The sequence below is a fragment of the Primulina eburnea genome, chromosome 11, assembly GCF_022965805.1.
Source record: "Primulina eburnea isolate SZY01 chromosome 11, ASM2296580v1, whole genome shotgun sequence".
Taxonomy (NCBI): Eukaryota; Viridiplantae; Streptophyta; class Magnoliopsida; order Lamiales; family Gesneriaceae; genus Primulina; species Primulina eburnea.
This window is the reverse complement of record NC_133111.1, coordinates 1,551,867-1,576,499: the sequence shown is the minus strand read 5'-3', so window position 1 is coordinate 1,576,499 and position 24,633 is coordinate 1,551,867. Positions and strand designations below refer to the sequence as shown.

The window sequence follows — 24,633 nt, the reverse complement described above, 5'->3', positions numbered from 1 at the left end:
ATCCTGGGTGTGGGCACTGCCCCCACACCCAGGATCGAACTTACCAGATCTACCATACAAAAACTAAACAATCATTAATGTTCAAACTTCAAATCTAAGTAAGAAAAACATGCAGCACGACAATAGATAAAATACTTTATAATTAATGTGCTTGAGTTATCTCACAGTATCTCAAATGCAAGCCACAAACTATGTCGTGTAAAATCAATGCTTGGATCAGTCATTTATATTTCTTGGGATTGATTATTGTTTTGCTGATCTACGTGTGGATGGCCCAAATTTAGTCAAACATACACGGGGTCCACTAATTTTTTTAAAATCACATATGTGTGTGAATCTTGTCCATCCAAATCATGTGGAGGTAATGCCCCCTTAGGTAGCATCGACTTAACCCATTTTCAATGTCAAGAAACTCCCACAAATAATCCGGTTTTTTCACCCATTTGCATATCCGGAACAACGATACGGAGAAAATAATTTCAAGAAACCCAATAAAATAAGCCTATCTTATTCTTCATTAAAGTCCATATACATATAAGGAAATATGATCTTTAATAATCAACATTTTAAATGAATTAATATTTCACATGCGAATCAGGAACAACAACTAATTATTTATCGAATTTTTACCAATAAGGGAGTTACTAATTATTATAGATAATATTTTTCACTTCAAACAAAATAGTATTTTACCAATAAAACGATATATTTATGAGTAGTTTCTTGTAAAAAAATCTTTTTAATGATCTATCATCGAGAGTTATGCCAACTTGATTCAGATTTAAAGTGAAAATTTATAATTTTGACGTAAAAAAATAATAACTTTTCATTAATAGAATCGTTTTGGAGATCAATATCATAAAATTGATTCATGAGACCATCTCACACGAGTTAATGTATATTTATTTTAATGATTAAAATTAGTTACAATAAGCTTTATATATATATATATATATATATATATATATATATATAATAGGATCAAACTGGAGGCATACTGAGGTCCAACGTGATAGGCAAGCGCATTTTGTTCCAACACAGATCAAAAAGTGATTTAAATAATTCTAATTTCGTTTTGATGCGCGTGAATTGACCTGACATGGATCAATTCAAAAGTTGGCAAGAATTTTAAAGACATGATAATTTTTTTAGACGACATCCTTTATCAAATGTGGATAATATAATAAATTCCGGGATGGAATTTTAAAATTTTATCATATGATCGAGAGTGATCGGTTTTTGGGCATCCTATGTCGCAGGACATTGCGCTGATAGGATGGATGAAGCTGTGGCACACAAGAATTAATCGCTGGTAGTTTTTTTTTGGGGGAGAATGGTCCAAATTTTAGAGGGATGCTATCAAATATTTAATCTTGTATTCAGTGCAATTTAGCTAATTGATGGATATTGAACTATAAACAATTGCATCTTTTTGTTTTCTTTCGTTTTTTTATATGTTCCAATTTGAACAATGAACACAAATAGCCTCTTTAGGGACTTTTCGTGCAGAACTAAGTGTTTGTCTTTTTATCAAAAGTTATAGTTGGTGATAATGATATAAATTCAAATATTTTAAATCTTCCAACAGCTCAAACACCAAGTTTCAATTGCGGAGTAGTTGTTGCATCTCAAAACTTTGATATTTTGATTGTAAAATAGGAATTAGCCAATATTTCATGAAACACTTGGGCTGTGTTTTGTTTCATGGTCTGTGGGCTTTTCTTAGCTCGCCGGGAAGTGAGACTCAAACGTAGTCAATTCTTGGGGAGGCCCTAGTTCATTCCCAAAACAGCCCACACCAATCTTCCGCAACATTTGATTTGATTTTATTTTTAAAAAAAAAAAATTGAATTTTATCGCTCCTTTCCACAAAGATCACAATCCCAAGAAAGAAAATAGGAATATTGGCTTGAAATTTCTCATTTCTCCTCAACAAGTATTTCCATAATCTATAATTGACCCAAATAAATAAAATATATTAAACAACAGTTACTACATAATATAACTCAAAATATAATAAACAACAGTTACTACACACATTAACGTCACATCGAGAAAATGTCTAAATTTTTTTAAAAAAAAATACCAAAAACAAATATAGTGAAATAAGATCAAAATTTGAAAATACATATGGTCAAAATTATAATGAAGCCAACCTATACCTAAAAAATAAATTAAATATATTTATTCATATTTTGAAAATTTACTTCGTTTTAAAGACAGTACAGTCAGTTAAGCGAGTTGAATTTGACTTTAGAAAGAGTAAAAATTAAACTCAAACTGTCAAACAGTTGGGCACCAATTCATTGACAAGTCGCTGTCGTAGTTAATAGATTTTTTTCGGGTGTAATGGATCTTTGTCCTTGTTCTGAGTCCACATGCTCTTGGGCCCTTACCATCTGTCTCTGTCTCCAAATCTCTGTCTCTTCGGCCCCATTTTAAACATTTATTACTCTGACAATTAGTTTTGTGAACCGAATCTCTTACTCGAATCAAGTCATGAAAAATATATTATTTTTTATGTCAAAAATAGACAAAAATTTGTGTGAGACGGTTCACATGTCATATTTGGTGAGACAGATATCTTATTTGGGTCATCTATGAAAATATATTACTTTTTATGCTAAGAGTATTACTTTTTATTGTGAATATCGGTAGGGTTGACTCGTCTCACAGATAAATATTCGTGAGACCATCTTACAAGAGACCTACTCCCAAAAATATTATTTTTCATGATAGATATGAGTCGATTGAATATTAATTCGTGAGACGATTTCACAATAAATCAAATCTTTAATAAATATATTGAAGATGATGCATTTGAAATATCTTCCATCAAATCCAATACATCGATTCAAACAAAAACGTGATTACAAATGGGTCGATGCTCCTCAAATCGTATCACGCGTTAGGAATGAGGCATTGCGTGTAGCTGGATATTGCTCCCTCGAATTTACTCGAACAAATTAAAGCAGCTTTTTTATGTGTCAAGAAGCTTGCCACTATAGTCCATAAATGAAATCCAAGATTTTTTTTCCCTTTCAACGTAATTTCGATTGAGATTCACGTCATGTACCTTTTCACAATTTTTTTTTAAAAACTTGAGAATAAATTGTATTCTTATATAAATGTGAAAGAGAAAAGTATAAATGTAAGTATGTTCGTTGATCTTGAACCTAACTCAACTCCAACTGTAGGTAGAACGGATGGTCCAATTGTGGACAACCCACCACATAACGGTAAAATTTGAGCTCTGATATCATGTTAAGATTTTGTAATGCCCGGAAATTTAATCCTAGTAATATGTAATTATTGATTTATAAATTGATATGATTACGAAAGGATTAATCGGGACACGAAATAAGATTTTACATGAAGGGTGCAATTTTTGGACAGAACTAGTGGCGCCCGAGCGGTAGAAAATGACCGCTCGAGCGCCAATGTTCATTAGGAGCATATTCGGGCAGAAAGTATGGCGCCCGAGCGGTAATATTTAACCGCCCGAGCGCCAAAGTGCATTCGGAGAATTTTTGGACAGAGAGTGCCGCGCTCGAGCGGTATTTTCTTACCGCCCGAGCGCCGACCGGAATTCATGAAAAATGAACACGTATCATAACATGCAACTTAGGATATATATATATACATATATACGTTGGTTTCCTTCAGTAGAAAGGAAAGAAAAGAATCGAGAAAAGGTTCCGGTATATGTGTTGAAAATCCTTTCGCCTTTTGGGAGAAATCCGTCCGTCCGAATTGTAATCTGACTTCAGTACTGTAATCCTATCAACGTAGGCTACAACTTGACGTAAGTTTTACTATGTTTTGACATGCTTTGAAATTATGCTATTGTCAGAACTGAATAGGATTCAGATATGATGTTCTTGATATGTTAGACATCGTAGAATCAAAGTCGGATTAAGAAACGGACTGATTATGGAATTGTTATGAATTTTTAAGGGTATATTAATTTATAACAGACAGATTTAAATCGTGATTGAATTACAGATTGTATTGGATATGAGTTATGGATTGTAACTATTATATGGTGATGTGGTATTGACGGGGATACTGAGATTGTACCGTTATGCCGTTGATTTTGAATTAAATCCAGATTGATCAGATTGTTATTGATTTGAGAGGTATATTGATATGAAATTATTGGTATGGTCATTGCCAGATAGGCTGTGAGTTCAGGACTGCGACTGAGCCAGAAACCGACGAAAGAAAGGTATAAGTCAATGTGGTATTGGGAGATCGACTTGAGTCAGCCTGGACTTGAGTTTCCCTAAATCACATACTTTACTTTATTGCATTGATGTTGCATCGATTTGATTGATATACTTGTTCTCTTGATTATAGATAGCAGGTATTAGACGAGTAGTCTTATGACAGAAGTGCCTGATAGTGGTGGGATCACCACGGGCACATTGCACGATGTCATGAGATATTGTATTGGCGGAAGTGCCATAGTATGCTACTGGATAATTGGCTATCGATGTGGATAGGATTATAGCTCATTCTATTACTGGTGATCGGTACTGTATCGATGTGGATAGAATTATAACTTCTTCTATTACTGTTGATCGATGTCATATCGATGTGGATAGAATCGGAGCTTCTTCTATTAATGGTGATCGATACTATACCGATGTGGATAGAAACAGAGCTTCTTCTATTACTGGTGATCGATGCTATATCGACGTGGATAGAAATAGAGTCTTTTCTATTACTGTTGGTCGATATGGAATGCCAATGTCTAGAAACCGGGATCCCTAGACTAGGATTAAGTCTAGTCTGAAACGTGGAGTCACGTATATGTCGACAGTCTATGATTGATTATGTTTCAGAGTTTGATACATATATCTGTTACCTGATTACATGCTTTATATTGTTTATATGATTGCATGTTTCGTTGATTTATACTGGGATTATATTCTCACCGGAATTTTCCGGCTGTTGTCTTGTCTGTATGTGTACATGACAACAGGTGGGACTGAATCAGGGTCAAGAAGAGGATGAGAGAAGATTAGATAGCGTGGAGATTCGGGCTTCGAAGCAACATAGGATTCAGCACTGAGATGTAGTTGAACCTAGTTGAAGCCTTGTAGATAACACAAGATTTGTATGTTCATGTTTAATATGTAATTTGAGTAAATTACATTACGTTTCCGCTTTGTATTTTAAAAAGAAAAAAAAATTTAGACCATGTCTTATAATTGATTAATTAGTCCCAATGATGATTAAGAACATGATTAGCGTCCGGGTCCCTGTCGGGTCCCCACAGATTTGAACATGAACCTAACGCAACCTCAAAAACTAGCTCAATGATGGATGATTGTCTAATTCTATATATGCAAAGATTATATACAATAGATGTGAGACAACTAACTAACTACATATAAATATGAGATTGATTATTACAAATATAAATAATTTGATCTAATGTCCATTTTCCAAACGAAATTTGGAAACACGGAACATAAATATAAAATTAGTAATTATGAGTTTTGCCAATTCTAACATTCGTTATGATTTACAACGTTTTTTTTATAAAATAATGATGAAATTTGTGGTCGCTATCTTTTGATGAACATTAGGTAAATTTCAAAATTAATGTAGCAGTTACTGCAATAGATAAATCAGGAAAAATCTTGTACATTCGACTTATCCGATAAAATATTGATAAAAGAATCGAATTATGTTCAGATACTCCATTAACTTAACACACTAAAAAATTATAATTTTTTTTTATTAGTGGTTGTATTGTTTTTTGCGAGTCCATCATGATATCTGGACCATTACTGTTACTTTTTCACCCTGCACTCACCTTGGTGAAACAATTCCTTGTACTGTGGGCTAAAAATAGAAATTACATTCAGCAAACGGCTCTCTCTGTTTAAAGTTTAAACTACGTTGAATAACATTTATTTGTGGGGGAAGGATTTAAAATTTATTGATTTTCATGATGAGCAAACAAAATTTTGCGGCGGTTTCATTTAAGTAATAAACATATTTATGGCATAATAATAATAATTAAGTTAATAAAAATTTAAATCCGAGGTTGTCGTGGTCAGTTTCACACTATCCAACACAGGAGACAGGAGCCTGTACTACCACCTCGAAGTGTGTTTTGATTTCTTTAACTTGGTGATGAATATGTCAAGTTACAAACACCCAACTCCAACTCCATCCCTATCTCCATCTCTGACGTGAACTCGATCTCGAACTCGAACTTTATAATAATTACAATGTATGATTGAATTTTTTAATTAAGTGTATGATAAAAATTACGCTTAAGTGGTTTAGGAATTTATTTATTTAATATAATATAATATGAGTAGGTCTCTTGTGAGGTGGTCTCAACGAATTTTTATCTATGAGATGTACTGATATTCACAATAAGAAATAAACATCTATCATAAAAAAGTAATATTTTTTCATGGATGACTCAAATAAGAGATCTGTCTCATAAAATACAACCTCTAATACCATCTTACATAAGTTTTTCTATATAATATTGGAAACCACATATCACTTTCTCATAATATTTATACTTGTTTTCTGCACGCGTCATACAATTAGGATAATTATTTATTCAAATATGATAAATTTCTTATTTTCAAACTAATCTTATTAGGATAAATAAATATTTGTAACAATTCAAAAGATTTCGATAAGTCGATAAGATATGATATTTATTGATAAGTTAAAACTTTATCAAAATAATTTTTCTTTTATAATATTGGTTCTTAAATAAAAATAATTATTTTTAAACTGAGAGAGAAATATCTTTTTAGTATATATTAAAAATTTAAAGTCAAATTAGTTACAAAAGATTTATGCATCGTAAAGAACCATTGCAGGGTAAAATCATAGAGAAGAAACAGCGCCGTCTTCGAAACGCCGCTAAAATCTCATGCTGACGCAGCATGCACATGCGCATGGTCCCACCTCCTCCTCACACGTGCGCTCATATATATTTTATAAATTGTCTCGGTCTTCAAGGAAATTAAATGTCTTACTATTTATCTTTGCGTGGTGCTATGTGAAAAACATTAAATAAAACACACAGTTGCATGTATTTTTAGGTAAAAAATTGTAGATAATTCGTGATCGGAAATATTCAAGCAGTCAATTCCAACTCCAGCGGCACTTGAATAGGAAAAACGAATTAACTTTTGTTACCAATTATCATGATTCATCGAGTTAACCACTCTGAGTCTCTGACAACAAATCATATTAATCAAGTAAATCATATTGCGTAGAGTTTATGTTTCTTTTTAAAAAATTATATTCAAAATAGCTAGGCAAAATTCGAAATGGGACTTATCCGAAAGAGAGAGTTCTCATGAGAAGTATATATATAGAGAGGGAGATGATATTGACGAAATGGCCTTTTTTACAAAATACTAAGCTTCGAATTTCTTGAAACCATAGCATAAAATTCAAAACCATACAAAAATGCAAGTAACTTAAACTTATTGTTTACGAGAAATAAACAAGAAAACAACTAAAGAGGAATCTTCTCAACAGACATGATAATGTAGAATGAAAGTGGATTTGTCATTTGAGTAGGGTACCCCATGATCCAAGAATGATTCTTCATGGGTTGTGAAGAACTAAGCTTTAAGTTATTCATGGTTAGACTGGAGATTTCCATTTATATGATCACAAGTCTACGTTCTTGCATTCTCGCTGCGTAAATTTTGTTAAAATCCTCAACCTTTTAGCGGCCATCTTGAAGTTACTGAAACATTAACAGAAGTACCAACCAAATACATGATTAATTGTAGACAATGACGAAAGAAAACACATGAATTTAGATAATATGTATGAGATAACCGACCTGAATGGTTCTTCACCGAGTTGCTTGACTGCACCTTTGGCGTCCCAGTACAGGACTTGATTCAGCGGATCTGAAATTTCGATCCCAAACATATTTTCCAGATTTCGGTAAAGTTCTTCATATGAACCGACCAAATAAAGGTCCATGCTGCGACCCATATCCTCAGATTCAAAGAAAACTTTGCACTGACCGGTTTCAAGATTCCGACCTTCACATGAAGTGCGTTCCGGTGCATCATTCTGATTCGAACCAGATCCATCAGAAGTATTTCCTGTTTTATCAGCATGGCTAGAAAAACTGTTACCCGCATGGATTGAAGAAACAGTATCACTACCACAGCTCGTACACATTTGCTTCTCGGTTAGTATTGGTTGGCCAAAAAGCACAAACGGAGTTGCCTTTAAAACATCAGATTTCTTTGATCCCTGAGTCGAATTTCCCATGGTCAGTGAGCAAGAAATGTTCTCATTAGTGCCAGGCTTGGCGGGTATGAAGGGAATCGAGGCTCCGGTAGGTACAACAGCTTGTCTGAAGCTGACTGGAAACAAACCTGGTTGCAGTTTACTGAGATGAAAATCGGATAAAGGTAATCCATATTGAGCATGCCTGGCTCCCTGCATGCCAGCAGGTGTGTTGTCTGGACGACAACCTAAGGGGATGCTGGACCCAAGTAGGAGATTGTTGCTCGAAAGAAATGGGAATGGAAGTTGGGAGTCAAGTGGGAGATCTGACTGATGAGGTAGTCTTAATTTCTTTCGAGGAGGTGAAAAAGGCGAGAGATGAACGGCCGGCATGTTTGATACCAACTCTACAAGCCATGGGCTGACACGTTTCACATTTTGGAGTAGGTCAGGTTCATCCCATGTTACCTGCACCGATTCGCTGAATTAAGATGCGTGAATCATAGTAGATTCATCATATAAGGTCCTTGGGAACCACAAGTTTTTTCCCTCAAACTTTAGGGCACACTAGAATTAGGGACAAGTTTTTTGATCCAACTATTCCCGCAGTTAAAGGTTATCAAAATGAAAAAGAACAAGAATATTTGCGAACAAAGCTTTGATGCATTTATGTACAAGATTTGAAATTTCAGAAAGAAATACAGGGGATAGGACAGCAGGGATTTTTCACTGACGCAAACCATGGCATTGGTGCTTAAGGCAGTATAAATACACCATCACTTAAATTTCATTGTAGTTTTTTGAGTCATATTACAATCAAATATACAAATACAAAATATCATAACGAAAATGCTAGATCAAGGTGAAATCATGCTCAACGGAGATAGAGATAATATACCAAGTTAAAACACGAGGCATTCCACAGAGAAGAAATTACCTGCAGAAGCCTCCAAGGAGAATCAGGCCAGCGAATTGGATCAGCAACCTGGACTGACGATATGGTTCCCATAAACCAACTTATTCGCGACGAATCCTCCGTTTCAAAGGCCATCTTGAACCTGATACCGGAGCTCCAACGTATTTGCAATGCCGTCTTTACAAGAGAGGCCTTAACACAGAACTCAGGCGTGCTAGCTCGAGGGTAGTAAATAACCTCAAACTGTTGTCCGCTGGCAGCAAGAGTAGCAGCTTCAATTACCGTTTCTACCTTCACTCGTTCTCTACCAATCAAACTTCCATTCCCAACTCCATTACTAGTTCTTGCCAACTTATTCTCATCATCCCTCAAGAAAGTCGAAAATCCTCCATAAGGCATGGTAGAATTCGCCCCAGCCGGATTCCATCCCGGAATCTCAATTCCACCACCAATTCCCCTTTTCGCGCGTCTAATCCCAACGCAAAGATCGCCATTTTCCGCCCTTAGAAATACTACGGAATCGCCTGCCACTAGCTTCTTATGGTTCACAAAATTACTCCACCCCGTGGTCAAGAGATGTCTCCTAGGTGTCCCTCTATAAATATGCCTGAATTTCCAAGTATCACCATGAACATCCTTGGCAAGAATCGTCTGAACCGGAGGATCCAAAGTATAATCCAGCCTAGGAAAAATCGTCTCTGCACAGTACCTAGGAACTGAAAAGCCCCCACCATTGTTAGCATCGGATTGCGTTAAAGTTTTGGCAAACGAAGTGGGTTTTTCTTGATGCTCAGGCCCATTAATCCCTACAACCCCTTCATCATCAAAATCCACATCATTTCCAACAGGAACCAGTCTAATTTTCGCAAAAACCTCATCTGTTTCGAGATCTGCCATGAATTTGATTGCAGAAATTTTACACGGTACGAAAGCAGGAATCCTAGGAAAATTCCTATAATCGACATTCCCAGAAGCGTGCTCAGCATGTCCCTGAGGAAAGTAAAACACTTTAGAGATAACCGGCGGCATTTGAATCATGCTACCGGCACAAGCATGCCATAACTGAGAGTCCAAACATTTATCAGTTTCTTTCACTGTTTCCTTCGATTCCATAAAGGTGATCATCGCAATTTTAGCAAAAACTATCGTCAAATCAAACACAAAATTTAGGTCACGGGAAGCCCTTCAACAATTCAACAGGCGTCATAAAATGATGCCTGCACAAAATAAAACGCAAAACATTTAGAAACCAAGAAAAGTAAACCGAATCCAGAGAATATCCAGTTTCTTACCTCTCTTATCGTCAGCCAGCAAAGAGACCCCATCTGCAGAAACATCTAAAAAAATCAAATAGTAATTTTACTGCCGATTTACAGAGGAAATTGAACCCCAGGAAATCTCGGTCTCATCAATTTCGCCATCCCACATCTCATTTTTCACCAAAAACTGTTCACATCAGCACAAGAAACCCATGACTTCCCGAGAAGATTTGAGTCACTTTTGATAAACAAAACAATCAATACATAGAAATTGAAATAAAAGAAAAATCAAACAATCCTGCAAGAAGAAATAGAACGAATTTTTTTTTGTTTAAACACGCAAAGATCCCAGTAAAATAGGAACAGATGAAAACCCCTTTGGATTTTCTTTACTTCAAAACTCTGTTTTCTTTCTCCCACATTTACACTCAACTCCATTCACACATATAAACCAATCTCTCTCTCTCTCTCTCTCTCTTTATATATAAAATATATACATACATATATGTGTACGTATATTCGTGAAGTCTTCACACGTACACAAAGCGTCTTTCAGTAAAGTCCTTTTCTTTTTCCATTCACCTGACGAGTTAAACAATTGTTTCTTCTCCGAAATTTTTTTATTTCTTTTTTTCACAGAACTATTATAATAAATTTCTCACCTTTTTCTTCGGATCTGAAGAACCTTCTGATGTACCTTCAGAAGTCAGCATAACAACAAAGATCTTAAAGTAAGCTTTATCTGTTTTCCCCCTTTGTTAACACACTTCCCCATTTACAATTTATTCGTCTCAAGATTATAATATAATTATATTTATTCTGTTGCTTATGGGTATGGGATTTGAGATTAGTGGAGCTTCTTACTATTATGACAAAAAAATAAAATCTTTACCCATAAAATTTATCAACTTTTTGAATAATCAAGAACGGATTTGACTGTCATAATATTGTGATCATGGGAATTGTGATCGTTCAATTCAATAGATAATAATGAGATTTTGAAAAGACCGAGGTATTGTTGTGAGTGAACATGTTTCATTAAATTAATGTTAATCTTGAATGAATTGCTTTAATTTAGGCAAGTCAATAGTTGCTCTGAGAGCAAGGCAGTCTTTAATTAAAAAGAGAGAGGTAAAATCTCTATTTACTTGTGGTAAAATATTGAAGTTCTAAATAATCAATGAGTAAGAAACAAAAAAATAATTATAAAGAAAAATGACGAAAATTTGTGTGAGACGGTCTCAGGTCGTATTTTGTGAGACAGATATCTTATTTAGGTCATTAATGAAAAAGTATTACTTTTTATGCTAAGAATATTAATTTTTATTGTGAATATCGGTTAGGGTAACTCGTCTCACAGATAAATATTCGTGAGATCTTCTTACAAAAGATTATTCAGAAAAATTTAGGAAGATATGATTTATTTTAATTGATTGATTGATTGGAATAATCTGATAAAGATCTTTGCGTGAAAATTTAAAGGAGTAGTTATTAAAATAATGTTGGTATATACTTGGAGATAGATATTTTTTAAAATGAAGTTTACCCAAAATTATTTTCGTCAAATATCTTAAATTTTTAAAGAGATTAAGAGATGAATATATATGGATAATATAAGTGATAAAGATTCAAAATCCAAAATATGAATCAGAATTACAAATCCTCTATCTAGATTGTGGGATAGGGTCACCATTTAAATGTACCGTGAATTCTTGAATTATCACATGTATACCCCGGATTATTTCATCCTACTCCCTGCATGGCAGTGTCTGCAGGGGTACATCCAAGGGCCAGAATTTTAGTGCCTGCAGGGTACATCCAAGGGCCAGAATTTTTTCTGGCCCAATTTTATTTTTTTTAATTTTTTTTTTCCCCATGAAGTGGAATCTCAACCACTCATATGGAGTGTGGGCACTGCCCCCACACCCATAATCGAACTAACCGTATACCCCATTAATCCACATTTAGTGGATCCATAGATTTAATTATTTTTAATTATCTTCGAAAATAAATTTTTATAAAATTTCACATATTTATAAATGAAAGTCTATGGATTACTATAGATTTTTGCAATATTTTTATAGATTTCCACGAATTTTTTTTATAAAATTAAATATAATTTGTACCTAAAATTATAACATTTTTTTTAATTTTTTAAATAATTAAGCAACGTTATTATTGAATATTACAATATTTTTATACATCGTAGATTAAAAATCATAAAATATATTTCAGAATTCAAAAATTCCTAAACATTAGTAATTTTGATTTTGATTTCAAATTATTGTAAAAATAAGTTAATTGGCATTCGTTAAAAAAAAAACTAAAAATACGAAAAGGAAAAATATATTGAAATACATTTTGAAGAGGAGGTTTTAAAACTTAATATTTTAAAACTTTATGAAAATCTATTTTAAATGACTCTAAATTTCTATAAAATATATATATAATTTGTTTGGAAACACTATACTTTTAAAATCTAAAAAAATAATTAAAAGCCAACAAATATATATACACACACACTGACACACATATATTCTTTTATTGAGGTGAATTTGGCACAAAGTAAAAAAATCTAGAGTAAATTATTTACTTCTTCCAGACTGGTTTAAAGACATTGTACGAGGTCATTTTATAGACAAAAACTTGTATGAGATAATATCACAAGTCGTATATTATGAGACGGATATCTTATTTGATGGTTCATCCATGAAAAAGTATTACTTTTTATGTTAAGAATATTACTTTTTATTGTGAATATCGATAGGGTTGAGTCGTCTCATAGATAAAGATTCGTGAGACCGTCTCACAAGAGACCTACTCTTTCATCTACATTACGAAATTCGCCATTGTTCACTCCAACGTAACTCTAATGTAGGTAAAATATGCGTTCAAAAGATATATATATATATATATATATATATATGTATGTATATATGTATGTATATATATATATAAGTGGAGATGATTATGACTTGACAAAGGACATAGGTTGGGGTCTTGACATTATTATGTATGAATGATGCCACATAAAACCGAAAGGGACTAATGAACCACATCATTTGGTGCCATACAATAACCCCTGTCCATGTCCACAACAAAATATGACATGCATGTATCCTTCTAACATATGGAATTTTATTATAACAAAAAAAGACACCATATTTATAAACATGTCACATGCACCACTCAGGTACAGTTTTATACGAATCATAAAAATATTAGTTAACGTTCGACTCATATTCTAAAATAGTCAAGAGTCATAACTTATTATGTTATCTGATTTATCATTCATGGATATATTCATCATTATATATTATCCGACATCTCATTCAACAAGTCTAAATAATTCGAATTTATCTAATGCAAGAATGAAGTATGAAGTCGGATCCATCCCAAACATATATTTTGGTGGTTGGATAAGACTAGGAAAATATAATAAAAATGTAATGTAACTGAAAGACCAAAATGTGACATTTAGCCCACTCATCGGACCTGCTTTCCCCTAACTTCTTTACAAACTACTCATGAAAAACACACTTCCAAGCACCATGTAATCTAAACTAAATAATTAATCAATTATTGCAAGAGATGGGGCAGTTCAAATGTTGGGTGGATTCTGTCTCCCCGTGAACTTGATTAGCCGAAACACAACACGACTTCGTATTGGTGTCCACACATATTGTTTTCTGATTTAATTATTGTTTTCTTTTTAGGAAAAAACGAACACAAGTTTGCATTTTGAAGTTTTGAATTTCAGAAATTCGTTCGTTTGTTTAGAAAAATCTACTTGATAATGAATTTTAAATTCTTTGTGATTATTTTTTGTGTTATATATCAAATTCATTCCGACGTGGAATTATTTCAAACTTCGAGTCAAATATTTTTTCGCAATCGTTTGCTATATTTACTCAACAAGTTTGGTTTCATGCAGTGCAATAAATAGTTTTAAAACTATGACAGATGTCATTTCAAAACGCTTTATTTATCAGGTGTTACAATCTTCTTGAGTTTATAAACTACTATTTGTTAGTTTAATATGTCGATGTGAAACATTGTAACAAACGGTCAATTGGATTTGTCGACATGTTGGATTTTGTAATGATTTTTTTTAAAAAAATATCTTTTCATGAACAATAAATAAACTATATATGCAAGGAAAACTTATATAGTCTTCAGAAATAAATACAAGGAGTGTATGTTTGGTCATGTTTAATAATTGTATCTACCCTACTTGTATGGAAATGATATTTAATTCATATAATATAAAACAGGTATATGAATTATTTTTTAAAATAACGAAAACTTTAATACATGAAATGATAATTGTATTTTAAATTGTAGCATACCTTTGGGAAAGAATTACAAAATAGAGAGTATACAAATTTGCATTATTCAGCCATAATCCCGAATTTTAGAGAAAAACAATATCAAACAACGAAGGGGTGTGTGCACGTGTTGATGTATTTTTAAAAAAAAAGTTGGTATTGTCTATTTTGTACGTCTTTATGTGAGACGCATCAATTCTACTCATAATTTTGATATAAAAAATAATAGTTTTTAATCTGTGATTCAAATAAGAGATCTGGTTTACAAAAGTTTTTGTGTTATCTATTTATACCTGACATCCACTATTTACTATCCAATACCTTAAATACTATTTGGTAGGGATGGCAATGGGTAGGGTATGGGTCGGATTTGATACATCCATCCCCATACCCATTTATTAAATTCATCCCCATACCCATCGGGTATTGAATTTCATCACCATCCCCATACCCATCGGATTATCGGATACACATATCCCTACCCAAATACCCTGTTATCATATACAATTGAATTTTTTCAAATTTAAATTGTTTCAATGAAGTTATGAATATTTAAAAAAATTATTTAAATGAACAATAAAAAAAATTATTGTTGATAAAAATTTGCAAAGTAAACTTTATAAAAAAAAAAACAAAATATTAAAAATAGTTTATATTAGTTGAACAAAAGTACGCAATTTAAAAAAAATAAATTATTTTTCAATTTTTAAAGTTAAACATGTAATAAACTTACCAATGAAGAAGATGGGAAATTGAATGAAAAATAAAAGAGCGGTAAAACCTTGAAACGTAAAAGTGAAAGTGAAAGGGAAGAGAAAAAAAAAAAAGTATCGATTTACTTGGATTTGAGAAAATGAATCTTTAATATAAATAAATATAATTACTATATATATATATATATATATATATATATATATATATATATATATATATATATATATATATATTAATTTAAACGGGTATTCGAGTAGGACGTGGGTCGGATTATATCAAACCCGCCTCCATACCCAAACCCGAAAATCCCCATACCCGATTACCCAATTATTTAATCGGGTCTAAAAATCCCTCCATACCCTCTTTTATTCGGGTCGGGTATCGGATCCTCCAATGGGTTCGGAGGAAATTGCCATCCCTACTATTTGGTCTATGTATTATACGACACAGTTACAATTTAAATAGATATTAATGAGTCGAAAGTTTTGAAAATTTTACACTTATCATCCGCAACACTCCAATTGTTATAGTTATGCATATTTGTCATTTCCCCGTAAGCCGAGAATCTGCATAATTTATAGAGGACAAAAACTTGTGTGAGACGGTCTCATGGATCGTATTTTGTGAGACGGATCTTTTATATGGGTCGGGTCATCCATGAAAAAGTATTATTTTTTATGCTAAGAGTATTACTTTTTATTGTGAATATCGGTATGGTTGATCCTGTCTATAAAGATTCGTGAGACCGTCTCATAAGATACATACTCTATATAGAGTGTTAACGACTTTTGAAAAACGATTTTCCAATTTTTACGTATACACGAAAGATGAAAAAATCACCCTTTTTGAAGGTTGCAAACACTATGTTAATTAGCATAAAAAAAGTTGTGCAAAATTTATAGAGAAGGTTTTTGTTTTTCCCTTCATATTTGGGCAATTAGCTTTATAAAATAATAATTGTAATCTATTTATGCAATAGGTATATATATTGAGGCGTTGTGAAGCCTATGAAATTAAATTTAGCATTAAAGACACGAGACAACAAAAAAATATAAAGAATGTGGGCGAATTTTTGGGCTTAAATTTATAATCCTACGTGACTGCTCTGGTCTACATTTGGATTCTCGATCTCATTGAAAAAATATTAATACTAAATTGTATAAGTGATTTAATTTATCATAATATTTAAGAGTATGTCTCTTGTGAGACGGTCTTACAAATCTTTATCTGTGAGACGGGTCAACTCTACCGATATTCACAATAAAAAGTAATACTCTAAGCATAAAAAGTAAAAAAAAATTTATGTATGATCCAAATCAGATATGCGTCTTACAAAATACGACCTTTGAGACAGACAAGTTTTTACCAATATTTAAATACTCATTCATAATTATAATAAGAATTTCTTGTTTCTTTTCAAGGACGAATAATTTCGCTTAAAGCAAGAACTTTTACTGGCCCATCTCTGTTTTTTGAATTAATGACAGACGGTAGAATGAAATTGTTTTTTTTTTTGGTAGTTTCTAAGCTTTTGCATCCCACCTTGAATGAAGTTAATGAAGATAAATAAAGTATATAATAATTATAGAAAAACCATTTGGGTCAAAAATTATTTGAGTAGATCTCTTGTGAGACGATCTCGCGAATCTTTATCTGTAAGACGGGTCAATCTTACCGATATTCAAAATAAAAAAGTAATACTCTTACTATCAAAAGTAATATTTTTTCATGGATGAATCAAATAAGAGATTTGTCTCACAAAATACGACCCGTGAGATCGTCTTACACAAATTTTTGTCAAATTACTTTTGTTGTTTCAATGTAACTAAATAAAAAGACGAACATGAAAACTAGAATGCTTAGCTAATATATGAACAATTTCGTTTGTTTGTCTGCAAATAAAGCGAACCGAGAAGCATGTGAATAAAGTTAGAATTGCTCTACATCGACCAATGATGTCTCCAAACTTAGTAAAATCAGCAATTGTTGCTTTCACAGCATGAAATACTTGTTGCACATCCACCTCAAATAAGACATTTGAAAAATCTAGAATATGTTCCATTATACCAAATGCATCGCGCAATATTACATATAATATAATTGTATAATTGTGGGGTAATTTATACATATATAAAAAAGTTTTTATCATATTTAGAAAGTTTTGAAAAAAAATTACTATAAAAATAAATATTTATTAGTATTATTCTATTAAGTTATAGTTTTAAATATTTATAATTAAATAAATAATAAATATTTAATTAAACTGAAGTTTTTTCAAATTTTTTAAAATTAAAATTTGAATTTGATGTAACAGAAAATATAAATCGAATTTAAATATCTAAATTGACTATATCATTTCATTTAATTTTAGTTATGATTTTGATTTTTATGTTACTTTTATATATTTAATTATTGTTACTCTCTATCATATTAAATAAATATAAATTTGTTAAAAATATTTTTTAAAAGAAAGTTGTGAATTTGGTACATTGAATGTTTGTAAATTGCTATTAGGGTTTATTTCACCCTACCTTGTGAGGCACTGTCCACATGAAGTGATCAAAGGCCCAGATTTAAACACACATACACACCATGAAGTGATCAAAGGCCCAGATTTAATCACCATGTAAAATCAATGGCTGAGATCCTGTGAAGGCACTGCCCCCACAGGTAGCATCTACTCTACCTTGCTATTAGTATTGTATATCTTGATTAGAACTTTAATATGATTTTTTTAACATGATTTCAAAATAATTATATTTTTTAATCAAAATTTATTCATATAACAAATGAAAAAAAATTTTGAATTTTTGAAAAATATTTATTTATTGTTTAAAATTTTGGTAGACAAAATAATATGTTTTTTAGATATATTTTATAAATAATTTCACTCAACTCAGATAAAAAAGTCAATTTAACGTCAAATAATGTTATTCTCAATTAAACATCATTTCAAATAATATAAATATTTTTTTGATACACTAATTTTAAATATATTAATTATATAAATCAATAATAATTTAGTGGTTAATATTTATTATAAAATACTAGTAATAGTAAAATTTAAAATAAAGTGGACCATAGACTAAGTATGTAAGGCTGATGGATACACGCTAAGTTTGACAGCTACAAGACAACAAAATTTGGACAGAGCAGAGCTTTGGTGTTGTTGGACACGTACAATCTGAACTACGTGTCCACAGGTGGTTGGGTGATGACGTCTGGTGTTTGTCCCTCGTGTGCACCCGACCCACTGACCATTTTTCCGAATCTCTGTCGGTTTTTTAATCTGAACAAAGTAAAATATATATATATATATATATATATATAAACATGATTTAAATTTTTTGTGGGATTATTTTTCGGAACTATCATTTTGTATATTTTTATTAATTTTCATGGAACATGTGAAAAATTAAGACTTATTACATTTTTTTTTAATAGGTTGGTCCCTTTAATACGCAAGAAGGAATAATAGAATGTCTTTTTCGAATATACATACATGTCCTTCTTCACAGAAATAATAGGGAAAATGCAAAATTTATTAAAGTAATGAATGAAGATTGTCTTAATAATAAATTAATATTTCCAAAACGTCAAAGAAACAACAGTGTATTCCATTCACACACAGAGAGAGTAAATGGCCGAGCAAAAATTGGAATGTTTGATTTGATATTAGACAAAGTCCAATTCATTGTTGGACTTGGACATGAAAGATATTCACCCTAAGATTTTTCAGATCCAACTAAATTGTGTAAACAATTTGGCCCAAAACCATGACTAAATGAGCTTATCTTTGGTGCAGATTGCTTGAAAACATAAAATCACGTGCAAGCAATATAAGATCTTTAAGACGATATTGAAATAAAGGACATTTGTTGGAGGTGTCACTAAAACTTAAATGCCACTAAATATTGAATATGATGACATTTATGAATGTCACCATAAGCATTTATTCTTGTAGTGTGTATTTGTGAAAATCCATAAAATAACACAAAAAATATGCGAGACAGTCTTACGAGTCAATTTGTGAGACGACATAACTTGCCGGTAACTTTCTGGGATGAGTTCAAGCTACCATAAACATGTTAAAGTAATGATCTATATTTGTCACATTTACACTATTAGCATTAATATTATCTATCCCAACTGGATTAATGAGGTACTTCTTAAGGATAGCGTCTTACGCCCCAACTTTGTCTTGCTAGTTTTCATTATTTCTTTTGTGTGCGTTGGTTTCTTAGAAAAAAAAATTAAAATAAGACGATGACAATGTTCTCCTACAGAACTTTCACAAGGGAAACATAAAAATGGCAGTGGCATCCATTCATCAAAGGGCATGATCTGTCTGACCTGCAACTTTGTCCTCGAGATTTCTTTCCAATTGGTCAAAGTAGAATAAATATGAACATCTTCTGTAGATGAAATCTTGACATGACAAAAGATTGAAGTCATTAGTGGCGGGGAATGGGATTAATATTGACATGCATTCAATCTGGTAGACCAGTTACAACTTGAAAATAGAGGGAACTGAGTTTCCATATGAAGCTGTATTAAGAGAGTTATCACATGGTCAGGCCATAAACTTTACAAGATAAGATTTCCCCTCCTACAAAAATTCGAAATCGCGAGTCAACTTCTTTTAGTGGCCATTCGCATGATCTAACTGTGGAGGGATAGTATCCAGAAAATCCATTGTTTTCATCTCGAAAGATCGTATATCTGAGAATAGCCCAGCTGCTCCATTTCCCAGCTATGTTTTGAGGCCACTCTTTCATGTCGAGGTACATAATCCTGTAAGACATCCTTATATTTAAACAAATTCCACCTTGTGAATGCTTTTTATTAGTCGATATATTCTTGAAAAACGGGGGATATTTAATTTATCTAATCCTTATGCTGGATTTATCAAGGAAAACAGTTTACTACCTCCAATTTTTTGACAAGTTCCTTTGCATTAGGTGCAGAGACAATGATATGGCGCGCACTTGGACTAATGAATCCTTCCTCCACGGCTTTGTCGATGAACGACAGTAATGAGTTATAATATCCATCCACATTTAGCAATCCTACCTGCAAATATTCGATAGCACTTACAAATTTTCTGTGGGATTTGATCAAGTTCTTATTCGTTCTATTTTCTTTAATGATATGAAGTTTCTGATATCTGAATAATATATATCAATGAATCTATGGCATATCAGGAAATAAAGTACCGGTTTATCATGGATTCCAAGTTGAGCCCATGTGATCACTTCAAGCAATTCCTCAAGAGTTCCATAGCCACCTGTTTGCATCAAAATAGTTCATTTATAGCATATGTTAAATTCCTGGACCAAGTTCTTGATATCGAGAATAGCCAAAAAGTACGATTTCAATAAAAAAAACATTTATATCCATCGATAACGATTCCTATTATAAAAACATGTAATTTAGTCTATTTTTTGAAGTATCTTACTCTCTTATAATCAATAGGAGTTTCTTCTGCTCGTTTAAAACATTTGTAATATTTTTCTATCTTGTTACATTTTATGTTACACAGAACAATTGTTTGTGTCATAACTTATAAATTGACTAGGAGTTGGTAGCTGTACTGCACTTCTTTGGTTCTATGTTTAACAAATATTTTGCAGATGAAAACAGTAAAGAACAAGAATTCAATCCCATTAGTGGCATTTGCTACCTTTATAATTCATTTAAGGAAAAAAATGATGCATTTAGAAGCCATTGTACAAACTTTTAAGACCAAGAAATGAGAGAGATGGAAAACTTCAAACTACAATGAAGTTTGTGCAATGGTTTCTAAATGGCAAAAGGGTTTGACACCAACCTGGCAACGCAATAAAAGCATCAGAATGCCTAGCCATTTCTGCTTTCCTTTGGTGCATATCTGCAACAGCCTTCACTTCTCCCACTGTTACACCAGTTAACTGCAAAAGGATACTCATTCTCATTAACCAAAATTGTTGATAAAGCTGAAAAAGAAAGGAAGAGTTCACTTGCATGTTGAATACTGAGCATTTTTTGCAGTGAAGCAATAATGGGTGGTTTTGCAGAAGCAATAAAATTCAAAATCAGCAATTTCAGGGCCAGTTGTAAATTTGAATTACAGAAACAAGAGCCATAGGTAGCAGAGCAGAACAATCAGATATGTGAAAATTCGAGAAAATATTTGGAGTCGGAATGTAGTCATATGTTGCAGTGAAACAACGTCTACTTAAATCATTTTCGTCTACAGGCTCATATGTATTTGGTAGACGTTAAAGTAGACGTTTGGAGTGAAGCATATGAATTTGGTAGACGTTAAAGTAGACGTTAATGGAGAGCCATTTGGTTCTTTTTCATTTGCTTTAAAGTGCAACCATTTGGACTTAAATCTTTTCCATTTAAAAGCATATGTATTTGGTAGACGTTAAAGTAGACGTTAATGCACAGAGCCATTTGGTTATTTTTCATTTGATCGACAGATTTAAGTAGACGTTGCAGTGCAACCACCAACCAAGAACCAAATGGCTTGTATTTGGTCAGAATCAAGGAACAAAAATTAAAAGCAGATGAAAGAAATGCAGAGCAAACAGGCTCATATGTCGATCAATATTCAAGACATAACGAGCTTTTAGTCCATTATGGATCAAGAAAAGTGCTGCCATCCAAGAGAAACATATTCAACCAATCAAACAGTACACCCTGAGACTGAGAAGCAGAAACTACGGTTGCCGAAAACATGAAAAAACAGAAAAGAAAATCATTTTATCTTCCCCATCATCGGTCTTATTAGAAAGCATTCAAACTAAAAAAAGTTGTAAATAAATTATGTAAACCGGAAAAAAGCCCAAAGACATTTTAACCGTAGCAGACAAACCTCTCGAGGCATGAGCGTCTTGGGAATCACCCTGCATAAGGAGACAATAACATGACAAAAAAATCATTCAAGTGAAGAATTAAGCAGAAACTTCACCATTATTAACTGATTAAAAGAAGCATATACCCCATGACATGCCGGCCGCCATCATGAACAGCTTGTGAAACCAAACCCATAAGTCCTATGCTGCCTCCTCCATACACCAAATCAATGTTCCTAGAAACCTAAGAACACGTGAACACGTCAGACCAGAGCAAAAATGAAGTTTGTTTTCTTACGTACGAGCGAACTTTTTAATTTGACCGAGTATAATTTTATGTACAGTTGCCGGCTAGCCGCCCACCACCCTCTCTTCAAAAATCGGACATTTATCATAACTTCGACATCGTAAAAAAGGAGAAAAAATTATTCTGTATCAGACATGGAGGCTAATACAGTAGGGGAGAGTACTTCATATAGTACGATCGTATGTTGGGGTTCTTATCCATTCGAGGAAGAAAACAAGATTTCCATTGGAAAAAAATTGAGAGAGACCTGTAGATGAAAGTAACATGACATGCGGAGTGTCTACACTAAAAGCACAAAGATCTAATCTTCCCCGTCTCATTTTTAGAGCAGATGACCTCAAAATATCGAGTTCGAGTTATTTAAACCAACCGGTGGGGTGAAAAATTAGGATTCCCAAAAGCTAAACGCCATAAAGAATTTCGAGAGCAGAGACACAGCATTCCGAAATGATGGAAACAATTTCTTGCAAAAACCCATGTAAAAAACATAAGTAAAACAACGAAAGATGCAAATAACAAGAATTTGAACAAACTTTCATTCGAAGTCGAACACAACATTTTCTTAAATACAGAAATAAACACACTTCAATGAGAAAAAAAAGGAAGGGAGAAACTAAATGCATGTACCAAGACTTTGCCCAGCTCAATAGCGGATTCTTGATAGCTGGTCTTCTTGCCTTGGCTACTCCCACAGAACACACAAATCTTCTTGAATTTCGACGCCTTCACTTCCTTATTTCTCTCCATTTTTTCCCTATGTTTCTCTCTTTTATCTCCAAATTTAAGTGGCACCTTAGAATAAAAGAACAAACTTTCTTACAACATTCCCCTGAATACACCCGACATGGCTACTATATGCGAATATAATGCTTCCTTCATAGTAAAAATAGCATGTATTTATCAAAAAAGAAGCGGGAGAGAATGGAAGAATACACGCAACAACTAGGAGTGGAGATATCTGCGCTTGCTATATGATTGGCTTGGGTTTATTTATAGTGGGAAGGAAAATGGCATGCGTGACTGGCACGTGTGGACCACTTCATTTGTTAAGTTTTTTCTTTCTTTTTAATAATTCTAATTTATTTCCTAGAACTTGAATTTTGTATACATATATATTTCAAATGTACTGAATTCATGTAAATTAAATATAATCTATTTAAATTATGTAATATTATGGGAAATCTTGTTATTTATGCTATAGTTAAAATATAATCGGAAAGATACTAAATAATTTTTAATCATTTGGTAATGAAAGGGAAATATTGTCATTGGCTGATATTGGGTTTTATTTTGTATTCGATGCAATAATGTAATTAATTATATATTATTCTTGAAATTACTTATTTCAAATCACGTTTTATTATTTATTTAAATTTTTTTATTGGATAGGAGGTGGAGATAATGAGTAAAGAATGAAAATTTGGGCACTCCCAATTTTTATCCAATCGCAATTTTTTCTTTTTCCTTTAGTCATTCATCCAATTGGTATTTTTTTAATAAAAAAAGGCAATTCATTCAATTGTTTTTTTTTATGTATTTATAAAGGAATATCGTTCATCCAATTTTATGAATACTTATATTCTATGAAAATTTGGATCAAATTGGTTGGATTCCTAATGGAATTTTTCATAGCCTGCACTTTTAGAATATGTCTCTTGTGAGACAGTCTCACGAATCTTTATCTTTGAAACGGGTCAATTCTATCGATATTCACAGTAAAAAATAATACTCTTAGCATAAAGAGTAATATTTTTTCATGGATGACCCAAATAAGATATTTGTTTCACAAAACACGACATGTGAGATAGTGACACACAAGTTTTTAACATACCCTCAATTCAAAGACTCGAAATTAAGATATTACATAAATTAAGAAGATTTAAGCCATTTGCCACATAATTTTTTAAGCCTAGTTAATAATAGAAAAAAAACAAACATTTTTAAGCCAAGAATGGCAACAAAAGGAATGTCATTTGATCAAGTATTAATTTAACTATAATTATAATTAATAATAACACTT

General features: G+C 32.4%; 2 protein-coding genes and 1 long non-coding RNA gene across 3 annotated transcripts; 1 reads left to right on the top strand and 2 right to left on the bottom strand.

Annotated features, from left to right (window-relative positions):
- The first annotated feature begins 51 nt into the window (after window positions 1-51).
- Window positions 52-614, top strand: LOC140804215 (uncharacterized). The gene is made up of 2 exons (XR_012112133.1): window positions 52-265; window positions 377-614. It is a non-coding gene; the product is annotated as an uncharacterized lncRNA (long non-coding RNA).
- Window positions 615-7,360: 6,746 nt separating this feature from the next.
- On the bottom strand, window positions 7,361-10,884 carry LOC140804339 (auxin response factor 18-like). Its single transcript, XM_073160293.1, has 4 exons — window positions 10,456-10,884; window positions 9,185-10,380; window positions 7,847-8,715; window positions 7,361-7,747 (listed from the first exon to the last, which is right to left on the bottom strand). Exons 2-4 carry the CDS (start codon window positions 10,286-10,288, stop codon window positions 7,669-7,671), a joined length of 2,052 nt encoding a protein of 683 aa, XP_073016394.1. The 5' UTR covers window positions 10,289-10,380; window positions 10,456-10,884; the 3' UTR covers window positions 7,361-7,668.
- An 8,866-nt stretch (window positions 10,885-19,750) lies between these two features.
- LOC140804964 (cytokinin riboside 5'-monophosphate phosphoribohydrolase LOG1-like) lies at window positions 19,751-23,569 on the bottom strand. The gene is made up of 7 exons (XM_073161132.1): window positions 23,241-23,569; window positions 22,453-22,550; window positions 22,327-22,357; window positions 21,295-21,394; window positions 20,681-20,751; window positions 20,394-20,537; window positions 19,751-20,258 (listed from the first exon to the last, which is right to left on the bottom strand). The coding sequence occupies exons 1-7, from the start codon at window positions 23,358-23,360 to the stop codon at window positions 20,166-20,168; spliced, it is 657 nt and encodes a 218-aa protein (XP_073017233.1). The 5' UTR covers window positions 23,361-23,569; the 3' UTR covers window positions 19,751-20,165.
- Between the last annotated feature and the right edge of the window lie 1,064 nt (window positions 23,570-24,633).

Bases quoted from the DNA above. Each gene is read 5' to 3' on its own strand.
- LOC140804339 (XM_073160293.1), bottom strand. From the start codon at position 10,288: ATGATCACCTTTATGGAATCGAAGGAAACAGTGAAAGAAACTGATAAA. The intron at 8,716-9,184 runs GTAATTTCTTCT...GAATCGGTGCAG, and splicing joins CTCCTTGGAGGCTTCTGCAG to GTAACATGGGATGAACCTGA. The intron at 7,748-7,846 runs GTCGGTTATCTC...TTAATGTTTCAG, and splicing joins CTCGGTGAAGAACCATTCAG to TAACTTCAAGATGGCCGCTA.
- LOC140804964 (XM_073161132.1), bottom strand. From the start codon at position 23,360: ATGGAGAGAAATAAGGAAGTGAAGGCGTCGAAATTCAAGAAGATTTGT. The intron at 22,358-22,452 runs GTATATGCTTCT...CTCCTTATGCAG, and splicing joins GGCGGCCGGCATGTCATGGG to GGTGATTCCCAAGACGCTCA. The intron at 20,538-20,680 runs GTACTTTATTTC...GAATATTTGCAG, and splicing joins TTGGAATCCATGATAAACCG to GTAGGATTGCTAAATGTGGA.